This window comes from Gymnoscopelus microlampas, assembly GCF_963454915.1.
Source record: "Gymnoscopelus microlampas genome assembly, chromosome: 17".
In the NCBI taxonomy this organism is placed as follows: Eukaryota; Metazoa; Chordata; class Actinopteri; order Myctophiformes; family Myctophidae; genus Gymnoscopelus; species Gymnoscopelus microlampas.
The window spans coordinates 36167926-36180189 of NC_139954.1; the positions used below are offsets into that span (position 1 = coordinate 36167926).

The window sequence follows — 12264 nt, forward strand, 5'->3', positions numbered from 1 at the left end:
AATCAACAACCCACTTTTTATAGAAGTGATGATTTTTTTAATCTAAATGTATTCCAGTTTTTGCATCAGTGCATTATTTATGATTTCACTTGAAACCTAAAACACAGTTTCTCTGATACCTGTTGCATCTCGCCATCAGAGATAATTTATGAGTTGGAATATGGGTTAAAATGTGTAACTTATTCCTCTGTTGACAACTAAGCTGTTATAAGCATCTATTATATTTTATATTAAGTTGGCTTTGGCCCCGTTACGTATCATTTGGCCCTGCAGTGGTAATGTCCTACAGTATACATAGCATGTCCAGGAGGGACAAGGGGCTATAATCACCTTCACAGGTCAGCACCCTGGACAGCTCCGTCTGTCCCAAAAAAGCATGCCTGTTGCTATTCTCGTTCCTAGAGAAACTCGCATCAACTTGAGCATCCACTTAGTTAAAGCCCAAAGTAGGCTAATCGTTAATTATCTCTGGACATGATTGTTTAAAGACTGACTGAATGACTTCAATCGCGTTTGATCGATTGGAGATATAGCCTAATTTACAGGTGTAGCTTACAAACCATTCACGGTTGTCTCAATTTCAATCAAAGGATTACAAATCGGGGAGATATTTCGTGTACTGTTGGCATGCAGTGAACGATGTCTCCTAAACTGCAGTCTAAACACCATCTTGAAATAGGCCTAAAAGCCTGCATGGTTTAGACGTAGATATATTCTACCTATAATGGAAAAGGTGGACACCCTCGACATGAGCATTTACATTCAAAATCACCATCCAGGGATTTTGAGATATTCCTAGAAAAAAACATTACCATTTTATCTTAATCAACGGTCCAGATTTGAATCATTGATCTCTTGTTGGTTTTTGAGGTCCTGAAATACCTCGGTGAAAAAGTGCGGGTCTGAATTCAACAGCAGCATTTTGCCACTCATCCTGCTGATGATGCTGAGCGACCTCTCCCAGAAAACGTCCCTGTTGGCCTCGATCATGAACGGCTTGAGCGGGTAGGAGATCTCGTTGCCCATGTAGGAGTAGGCGAGATAGAGACAACTCAGAAAGGTGCCGTGCAGCTCGTTCGCACTGTCAATATCGTCCGTCACGGCGTCCTGGCAGAGCAGATACACGAACACCAGGTTGGCCGGCGTGATAAACCCTTGGTCCTGCCAGCCCTGGATCAGGAGAATGCGATCGACGTTGCGAAACCACAGAATCACGTCCCCGCTCGTTAGCTCCTTCACCTTGTGGCATCTCCGGCACATGAAGCTCCCCAGGCAGCGCAGCAGCTCCCCGGTGGAGGCCTGGATCACCACCCGCCTCGGGGAGAGGAGAGAGAGGCTGCTGGGCTGCTTCTGGACCGTGGAAAGCTTCCCGTTTTGGCCTACGACCGCCGCCTGGGTCGGTGCGGACGGAGGGAGGTTCTGGGGCGGAACCGTGGGGACGGGCACGGGAATGGGCGCTTTGGGTTTCTTCTCTTCGTTTTGGTGCGATTTCTTCAGGTTCTCGTTGTTGAGCTGAGCCACCTGGTTGATGGCCGGCGGCACGGGGGGGTTCGTCGTCGGGTTGACTTTCTTGGCACTTTTCTTCTTGGCCGAATTGGGCACCAGCCTCTTCCACGTGAGCGTGGAGACGATCATCGAGTGCCGTTTGATCTTGTCGCTTTTATGGTTGCCTCCGTTTTCCTTGGAAGCTTCGAGGTCCATTATAGCCCCCTTCTTCCCCGTCGGGGAGAGAGAGAGTACAGTTCCCATGTTTGCGACCGAGATCGACCGAACCGGGTAGCCTAATAACGACGGCTGCTGTTGCCTTGACGTGCGTTCTTCTATAAGAGTCGTGAGCGCGGCTCTGCAGCTGCAGGTGGAGGAGGAGGCGGTGCGAGTCACGGCAACACATTCAACTCCATCGACCACGTCTTATGTCCGTTTTGGTGGTCGTTCCTCCTCAACGGCTGAGAAATAAACAGAGCGTATTCTGTGATGTAAGGTCAATTCCAAGAGACGCGTTATTCGCTGCAACCAAACGGCTCATTTCACCGCAGTTGCGCCTCGTCTCGGCATGCGCACACAGTACCCTCCGTCCAGCTCCACTTGAGACACTGATACAGACACCCGAAAGTGAAGGGGATAATTCGATAAACGGCATCCTCCTCGGGTCCAGCGTTTCAGAGAGTGCAGCCATTGGCTCCCACCTGACTGACAGCCAGCTGAACCAATGAGAGGGACAATCAATGACTGACTCATTTGACTGGCTGCAGTTTTTTTTGTTATACTGTAGGTTAGGTTGCCATTTTTAGATGCAGGCAGGGTAAGGGCTGAGCTATTCCAGGTAGCAGGCCAGTTAATTACCTTGATTTAAACTTGAAGCATGGTCTTTAGTCTCTCTACACCATGAGATGGTTAGCGGACAGACATAACAAGCATAGGCTTATATGCTTAAGGTTTCCTTGACTTTCAGTTGTTGAGAAAACCCCAAGATGTAGGCTAGTGTGTACAGTATGTTGCATAATAGACCTCCTAAGCCTAAACTTCACATTTGCCAAAGATTAAAGCTTTTCTTTTGCTTATGAGAGAAATTATTTTACATCCACTTTGTTAAAAAGCTTGGCATTGGGCACTGAAGGTGCCAAAGGGTGCATGCTGTCCAAACTTTTTGTCTCCATTAGCAAAATTGAGATTTACCACTGCACACTGGGCAGCTATACAACGTTAATAAAACTATATAGAATTCATATAGTTGTATTATATAGGCTATATAAATTATCACCGGGCATTAGCTGTTGTCCGAGTAGGCCTATATCCAAGGGCAGGCATATGAGCTATGCTGTGCCCGAGGTTATGGTGCAAGATTTTGTTTATCACATAGCCTTATGCATTCTTAAAGACAATGAGAAATGTATTTTTTGATCGAAATTTGAATAAATATATAACATTGCTCTAAAGAAGGACACAGACAAAGTCCCTTTATAGCAATACTGTTTACTTGCAAATGAGGACTCTGTGTCTACTGTGGTGAAATATATGATTATGAATCTATTGCCTTAATGAATGGTATAATAAGAATGTGAATTCATTGATACAGTTTAATGACCATAACACTAGAATGCAATAGTGTCACATGCTTGTACTTTTGGGGCTTCTCGTTGCTGGATCCTACTTCCGCCAAGTTGATTTGACATTCATGTCAAAATCTGCTGTGTGGCTTGAGAAGAACTTGAACAACATCCAAGATTACACGTACCCCTTTAGAAATCTGCCCCGGTGAACAAAAAAAGTGGTCCCGCAGGGATTTCCCAACAGTATTGACAGAGAGTTGGCTGAGAACACAGCAGGTGAGTAAAAATGCTGAGCAGGCCCACATTTGGATCAAGATGGCAAGAGGAAAAGATCTAAGTGACTTTGAAAGATGGCTTGTAATTGGGGCACAGATGGAAGGATCTCCAGCCACAACGACTGCTCAACTGACTAGCTAGTGTTTCCATAGGAACAGTGACTAAAGTGACATCTGCATTTCAATTTATGGGAAAGAAATCAGTAAATGGAAATAGTTGTTGAAAGCTCAGATTCAATGGCTGTGATGCTTGTTCAAGTGCGATATGTAAGGAAAAATAGAAGAGCAATTAACTACTCAGGTGACTGATAATGTCAGTGAAGGATGTGATCAGACTGTCAGCAAGAACAACTACAGTACATACAGAGGTCAGAGTCAGGTGTAAATGGGCCTGGATGAATGTATCGAGTTCCGTCATGATCGAAGGAAATCTGTTTTTTAGCGGCGCTAGCCGCTCTATACCTTTAGGTATAGAGCGGATATTAGCCCTCTATGCCTGGCTTTTGCGTCAACGTTCTGATTGGTCAGGTGCGCCAACGTTCTGATTGGTCAGGTGCGTCAACGTTCTGATTGGTCAGGTGCGCCAACGTTCTGATTGGTCAGGTGCGTCAACGTTCTGATTGGTCAGGTGCGCCAACGTTCTGATTGGTCACTATTCATGACATCACTATGTTACTATTCATGACATCACTATGATGTCATGATTGGTCAGGTGCGCCAAGGTTCTGATTGGTCAGGTGCGTCAACGTTCTGATTGGTCAGGTGCGCCAACGTTCTGATTGGTCACTATTCATGACATCACTATGTTACTATTCATGACATCACTATGATGTCATGAATATAGAATTAGATGTCTATATAAACAATGACTAAATAAACAATGAGTAATATCTAGAAATATCTAATAATTTCATTATTAGATATTTTCTAGTAGAAACAAATATCTATGACAAAATATATCAAAGGCGCCGCTACCTTCACACAGGTGTGATTTTTATTGTACGAGCCACGGTTCAAGAGTTATTGGCCAATACGCGAAGTGGCCTGATACCATGAGGCAGAGTTGAAAAATGTTGGTAGAAGTGGTTCCTTGGCCTACTGGGAGTGTGCATGCAAGGCGAAAACATTATCTCCATTATGGTATTATAAAAAATATCCTTCAAGGCTGAAACGTTGTGTAAATATTTCCCTAGGCCAAGAGTTTTTTTTTTGTGGATGTTTACATCACTCACTATTGTGATTGTTTATTCCAGCTCTTACTGTATATGTACACCCCAATTGTGTAGTAAGTCTGTGTAGGCAGCTAAATTCTAATCCAAGTGACCACTGACTCTGTATGCATGTCTCAGGCTGATCCAATTAACCTCTAAGGCTGCTCAGTATAGTAGCAGTCACATATCAGCCAACTTGCACTGCTCAGTCAGCTACAGTATGACTATCAGTTAATCTTCTCATTGAGCTTTAGAGTGGAAACGCAGACAGTTTGCATTGAAATAGTTTTCAGAAAGGGCTTTGTAGTTTGGGTGAATGTTCATAGAAAAGGTGGTATGATATATCTTCTGGTGGCTGCACAAATATGCATGTGCTGTATGTACTCTGTGTATAAGCTCATTTGCAGCTCAATACACAAACACTGAATGTTGGTGATTGGTTCTTAATTTTAAAGTGGAACTGCAGAGTTTTTGTCCACTAGTAGCACTACTGAGCAAAATGGGTCCCCGTACAACAACACTACTTTCAAGGACACAAGGATGTTGAGTCTAGAAAATATCAGCAGGACTGTTTCTAGTCCGTAGGCGACCCCCCCGCCCTCCTCTGAAAAAGGAAGGGCCTGTCCAGCTTGTCCAGTTTACAAACTAGAAAATTAGATACATTCTGGCCATATTTCCTGAGAATCTCAAAGTTAATAGTAATAAAAAAGAGTATACTCTCTTCTCCAGGCTAAACATACAATTGCACTCTTTTGGAAAAACCCAGATAAGTCAGACATCAGGCAATGGTGCAGAGAATTGTCAAATTGAGAAATTGTCTTTTGCCATTAAAGACAAAAGTTGACACTTTACTTGGAAGGTGGGATATGTCCTTGTTGCTTTATAAGTATTAAGAACATATGCATCATTGGTTTTCTATGTGTGTGTCACTCTTCACTGTTCCAGCGATTAGAGGTACTGCAGATTCTAACACTTACACTGGTGTAGTGGTCCTGATCCAAATTTAAATTAGTCAATGATCCAAATTCAAAAAGTCAATGTAACAATATCAATATCAACATCCCCCTCTCTGTCATCATCTTCGGCATCAATAATGTCAAAAGCAACAGCTCCATCATAATCGCCGCCACATGTCATTCATCATCATTGTTGAGAGTAATCAATGGCAATTCACACCTGAAGAAAATGTCATCAAATGTAGACAGAGTTGAGTAGAAGAGGTAAAACTTTACATAATTAAATGTGGATTGCCACCTGGATAAAACCCCTGGCTCCTGGAAACACCCAGAAAGTGTGAAGCGCTTGGCTTCTAATAGTGTCCATTGAACTCTGGATGGCTATCAGCAGCTTCTCATCCTGTGTTTGATCATGTTCATGTTTGATCTAAGAAACCATGAATCAGATTAATCAATCCAAACACGTTTGAATCAAACAAAATGGAGCAGGCATGGCATGACAGTGGAATAATCACTTTTTTTTTTTTTGCTCTCTTATTGATGAATGCCCTTTGTTGCTCAACCAGTTTGTGAGCTAACTTGGTATACATATTTTAATACATTGCACCAGTGAATCGCTAAGTAAACAAGCCATATTTGCATGTAAAAACAAATCGCACTTCACACTAGCAACCAACAGTGGATATTTGATTAACTAAATCTATTAGTTGAGATATTTTATACTACTCGAAGATGCTTTTTGTGAGTGCTGGAGGAGGGAGACAGAATACAGCAACCTTTCAATGATAGCAACCGTAACCTTAAACAATAATAAATCAATAATACCTTCATCCCAAATCTATGCAGAAGATTTTGGAGATAATGTGGTAACACAGTAGAACTGATAAGCCCTATTCACGTGGCAAAAATAGCAGATCTACAAGCTCACAACTTGTCATGGGTGAAAGTGGTATATTTTAGTATTAAGAGAAGCAGGTGGTGCTCGGGTGGTGCAGGGGTAGTACACCACCGCAGAGTCTAGACAAGGTTCGAATCCACCACGGTGCATCTGGCTTGGCCGAGCATCTATACCAGTGGTTGATTCTCTTTTTTTGGGGCCAGCGCCCCCCCTAATCAGTATCCATGTTCCTTACCACCCCCACACTCAATGAAAACGTATGCTAATATTCTGCTCTGCAATTAACCTCTCTTTATTATGGTGTTGCTTATATAATACAAATAAAAATAAATCTCATTGAATGCCAAATAAATGATTTTACATTAAACTGGCCTGTTAGAATCTGATTAATAGCCTACTTCCGAGAGAGAGAGAGAGAGAGAGAGAGAGAGAGAGAGAGAGAGAGAGAGAGAGAGTTAACTTGACGAGTATAAGTAGAATTGTATCGCCTTACAATAGGTCAGGTAGACCATTGTATTATGATGTATTTACTGTTAAAGATAAGCCCCTTCTTTTGCTCTCTTTCACTTCTTTATGCAGGCACAGACAGCTACAGAAAATGTGTCTTACATTGGTGGATGAGACGTAATATACATCACATAGTGGACATGTACTGTATAAAAGGCTGTTACATGAGCTCAATAAATGTGACTTAATTCATAAGCATGGTAGACAAGGAAATATGCTGCCTCTCCTCTATTAAACAAAGATGACGGGCGCACACAAACACACACACACACACACACACACACACACACACACACACACACACACACACACACACACACACACACACACACACACACACACACACACACACACACACACACACACACACACACACACACACACACACACACACACACACACACACACCAATGTCCGTGTGATAGATCTGATATTTTTGGGGGTCTCAAGCTGACACTGCACTACAGTATAGGTCACCAATGGTTTGGCTGACGAGAGGGGGAAAAACCAAGCCAACACGGGAAAAACTAGTAAATGAGGAGGGGCTGATTGATGATGAAGAGTAGAAATAGATCAGTATAGGAAAAAGGATAATGCAGAAGACAGTATTAGCCTGGTTCAGGTAATGGGAGGAATACAGTATGTAGATGATTGATAGACGGAACATGACTGTTACTATATTCAGTGTTTGACTTGCTGGGTGGATGGGTGGGGAATCCATGCCTTTGCTTTTGATATTCCCCCACTGGTAATCTTTCTTTTTTTTTCAGTTGAACAATTTAATAAAAAATGCACACCAATGTTAAGCACATTATCCCTGATGTCCCTTTTTTGGGCAGATTTCCAAGATAATAAAAAATGGTCACTTTTTTAATAGTAGTGCATAATGTTGTGGGCAACGCCGGGTCTCTGTTCTCTCTGTGCTCTATGTAAAGTGTCTCGATATCACATGCTGTGATTTGGAACTATAGTAAAACTAGAGGTTTGGGCTGCTAGGCAGCCCTCACATCTAAGTTTCAAGATAGTTTGTACAGATTGATGATAGATGTGAGGGCCGATCCGACCAATATGTCTGAGTTATAGTGTCAGGGGCTTTTTACCCGTTGTACCTGTCGTGTCCCTTTTGCGCCCATATATGGAGATCTCTGTATCTGTCTGTCTACCTGTGTCCCTTTTATACCCATACACTGTATATGGAGATCTCTGATGTCAGTTTTATGCCAATATATGGAAATCCCTGATGTCATCAGTACATGCCCATACTGTATATTGGAATGTCCACATATGTCCGCATATTAGCTGGATCCACGGTTTTGGACAACTGGATATCCAAACTACTCGACGGCAAGCACCGTCCTTGCCGCTGCTCGCAGAGTTTGAAGTCGGTCACTCCCATACATGCATATGACCTTATATGCATGGGTATAGTGGTCGGTTCTTCTGTGGCTCTGGACAACCGGATCTCTATATCTGTCAGTCCTTGTCCCTTACATGGCCATATATGGAGACCGCTGATGTCATCAGTATATGCCCATATATGGGTATACCCCCTTCTGCGCCCATATATGGAGCTGACTGATTTGTTCGCGCCTGATGCCATGATGACACATTGAGGTTAGGCAACACACTCCTTATTTGGACGTAGCTGTATTGGGAACTCCTTATATGGTTATGGCTGAGTCATTGTGACATGAGTGTGATGTCAGGGCTATATAAGGATGATGTCAGGGGGAGCCCCATGGAAGAGAGCTACCAGTCTGAAAGGCAATGTAATTTCTCCAACCACGGATTCATCAAGCTTTGCAGAGAAAGACTGAGAGCGGAGTGGTGTTGCTTGAAGGCAGCAGGTGCTGAAGTGATTGCAGCAGAAAGATGGAGCACAACCCTAGCGCGGCAGACGACAATGTGAAGATATGGAAAATCAAGAAGTTGATCAAAAGTTTGGAGGCTGCCCGTGGTAATGGCACCAGTATGATCTCATTGATCATTCATCCTAAGGATCAGATATCTAGACAGGCCAAGATGTTGGCTGATGAGTTCGGCACCGCCTCCAACATCAAGAGTAGAGTCAACAGACTCTCTGTGCTTGGAGCCATCACCTCTGCACGGGAGAGGCTAAAGCCCTACAAGAAAGTCCCACCTAATGGTTTGGTGGTGTATTGCGGCACAATTGTGACAGAGGAAGGCAAAGAGAAGAAGGTCAAAATTTACTTTGAACCATTCAAACCAATCAACACTTCCTTGTACCTCTGTGACAACAAGTTCCACACCGATGCATTGACAGCCCTGCTCTCTGATGACAGCAAGTTTGGCTTTATTGTGATCGACGGCAGTGGGGCCCTGTTTGGTACACTGCAGGGAAACAGAGAGGTGCTGCACAAATTCACCGTTGACTTGCCCAAGAAGCACGGCAGAGGAGGACAGTCAGCTCTGCGTTTTGCCCGTTTGAGGATGGAGAAGAGACACAACTATGTGAGGAAGGTGGCTGAGACGGCCGTCCAGCTCTTTGTGTCCAATAACAAGGTAAATGTAGCCGGGATGGTCCTGGCTGGCTCTGCTGACTTGAAGACTGAACTCAGCCTGTCTGATATGTTTGACCCGAGGTTACGGGCAAAGCAGCTGAAGCTGGTGGATATATCCTACGGGGGAGAAAATGGTTTCAACCAGGCCATCGAGCTCTCTGCAGAGGTCCTCTCCAATGTCAAGTTCATCCAGGCAACTAAGCTTTTAAAGCTATACTTTGAGGAGATGTCAGACAAGAAGGACAAAGGGAAGTACTGCTTTGGGGTGGAGGACACACTGAAAGCCCTGGAAATGGGAGCAATGGAGACCCTCCTGGTCTACGAGAACTTAGATACTATGCGCTATATTCTTCATGTGCACGGCACAGAGCGTAATGGAGCTGAGACTGATGAGAAGACCTTGTATTTAACACCAGAGCAGGAGAAGGACAAGTCCTATTTCACAGATAAGGAGACGGGACAGGAACATGAGCTGATTGAGAGCATGCCCCTGCTTGAATGGTTCGCTGACAACTACAAGAAGTTTGGAGCCATGCTGGAGATAGTCACAGACAAGAGCCAGCAGGGGTCTCAGTTTGTCAAGGGCTTTGGAGGCATCGGGGGTATTTTACGGTACAAGGTGGATTTCCAAGGCGCACAGTACCAAGGAGACGAAGATGAGTTATTTGATCTGGATGAGTACGAGGTGTCTGGTTCTGAATTCTGATACTGGGAGGAAAACGAAAAGGAATGAATAAAGAAATAAGGAAAGATCTCTCTTTTGCAGCATGTGAGAGAGGGGGAGCCAAATCAGCAGACACACACGGACCTTCCTCCCTTAAGACAATTTTAATATAGGATTGAATTGCATTGAATACTGTAGATGTATATACACATGTGTATACATGGACAGACAGTTGTAGATAAAAAGGAGACAAAGAGCGGTACACAGATGAGAGATGGAGGCCGTTTTGTTTTCCCAGCTGCTCATTTAACCCTATTCATCTCCAGACCAGATGAAGGGAAGGGAACATGTGATGTGTAAATTCACCAGACAGACAGAACATCCAGTGCGGTCTGCACAACACAATACTATGAATTATGTAATGTATTAACTGTAATAGAATACATTTCATTTTCTCTTCGTGTTAGGAAAAAAGACCATGAACATGTTTAACTTGAATAAAGCCAGGATTTAAATGTAGGCTATATTATTTTGAAGATAATATCTGAGAAATGATCTGATATCTAGCCGGGCCATCATCTCTGCTCTGCTCTTATGGATGTTAAGAGTATACTGCTTAATATACATATTAATATACTGCAGCAGGCAGTAGTCAGGGATGGACACATAGTTACATCATGGCAAAGTAACATTACATTATAGGCATTTACCATACACTCAAACAATGACAGGGTCAAGGATATGCAATCTGAGGGTTATGCCTTTCTATGCGCCATTGTAAGACTGCCCCCCAGTGGTATTATCATGCTACTGATGTGACTACACCATGCCTTCAAACCAAACATCATTTAACATTCTGTATTTAGGAAAGAAGGAGATGAACCTGTCAGGATAAGGAATTGGTTATGCGTGAATGGAGATGAATGATGAATGGAGATGTGAGGATGAAGGGGCGATGATGTGAGGACAGGGAGGTGAGGATGAAAGGGGTGAGGAATGAGGATGTGTGAGAGTGATGACGAGGGGCACGAATGATTAAGTGAGGAAGAGAGGTAAAGGAGGGGGGAGTGAGGGTGAGGGTGTGAGGATGAAGGGCCGATGACGATGGTGTGTTGAGGATGGGGATGGGTTTTGAAAGTAGACAATGCCTGAAGTATTTTGTGTTTGGTTATGTACAATAAAGAGACAGGAAATGACTAAGTTCCATCTCTCTCTGTGTGTGTGTGTGTGTGTGTGTGTGTGTGTGTGTGTGTGTGTGTGTGTGTGTGTGTGTGTGTGTGTGTGTGTGTGTGTGTGTGTGTGTGTGTGTGTGTGTGTGTGTGTGTGTGTGTGTGTGTGTGTGTGTGTGTGTGCGTGCGTGCGTGCGTGCGTGCGTGCGTGCGTGCGTGCGTGCGTGCGTGTGTGTGAGAGAGAGAGAGACACTAAAAACCACAGCTTGCTACATGTCCAACATTATCTGCCTTGATTAATCTGAATGTTTGTTTTGTTATCATTTTGAAGAGTGTGTATTGAATATTGTGTTGCAGGGGTTTTCAACAGGTGGTCCGTGGACCACTGGTGGTCCGTGAAGGTATTGCATGTGGTCCCTGACCATGCATTTAGTAATGAAGGAAAGTGAAGATTTTGATTTTGATTCCATGGAACGGTGCAAATTTCACAGAAAAGGGAATTAGAATCTCAAGAAGGGGAAGTGTACCAGATTACCTGATTGAGTAATCATTATTAGGAAATGTGCCCAATGCCCATATAATCACATGTGTCTGCTTAAATCAAGTAAATCAGTTAAAATGAGTTTAATGGAAGGTTGGATAAAATAAGAGAACAGAATAAGGGTAACCATGGGATAGGAGATCAGTGGTTCTCAACTTAATTATGCCATGGAACACTAGTAGTACGTGGACCATTGGTTGATAAACAGTGGGATGCATAGCAAGTGTTACCAAAGCACTAATCTTTTTTTTTTTTTTTTTAAGATTTTTTTTTTGGCTTTTTATACCTTTATTTAGAGAGGGACAGGGAAAGTAGGCTGACAGGAAATGGGGATAGAGATGGGGGGTGACATGCAGCAAAGGTCGTCGGGAACGGGAGTCGAACCCGCGACACGCTGTCAGGCTGGCATTGCAGCCTAGGGTGCCTGGACCGTCACGCTACGGCCCAGGCCCAAAGCACTAATCTTAGCTC

At 43.6% G+C, this 12264-nt stretch overlaps 2 protein-coding genes across 2 annotated transcripts; one reads left to right on the top strand and one right to left on the bottom strand.

The window, feature by feature from the left end:
* Positions 1-825: 825 nt before the first annotated feature.
* Positions 826-1749, bottom strand: cdk5r2b (cyclin dependent kinase 5, regulatory subunit 2b (p39); the record flags this gene model as incomplete). The annotated part of the gene is made up of 1 exon (XM_084084753.1): positions 826-1749. The coding sequence occupies one exon, from the start codon at positions 1747-1749 to the stop codon at positions 826-828; it is 924 nt and encodes a 307-aa protein (XP_083940879.1).
* A 7020-nt stretch (positions 1750-8769) lies between these two features.
* On the top strand, positions 8770-10125 carry LOC311064422 (eukaryotic peptide chain release factor subunit 1-like; the record flags this gene model as incomplete). Its single annotated transcript, XM_084084252.1, has 1 exon — positions 8770-10125. The coding sequence occupies one exon, from the start codon at positions 8770-8772 to the stop codon at positions 10123-10125; it is 1356 nt and encodes a 451-aa protein (XP_083940378.1).
* Between the last annotated feature and the right edge of the window lie 2139 nt (positions 10126-12264).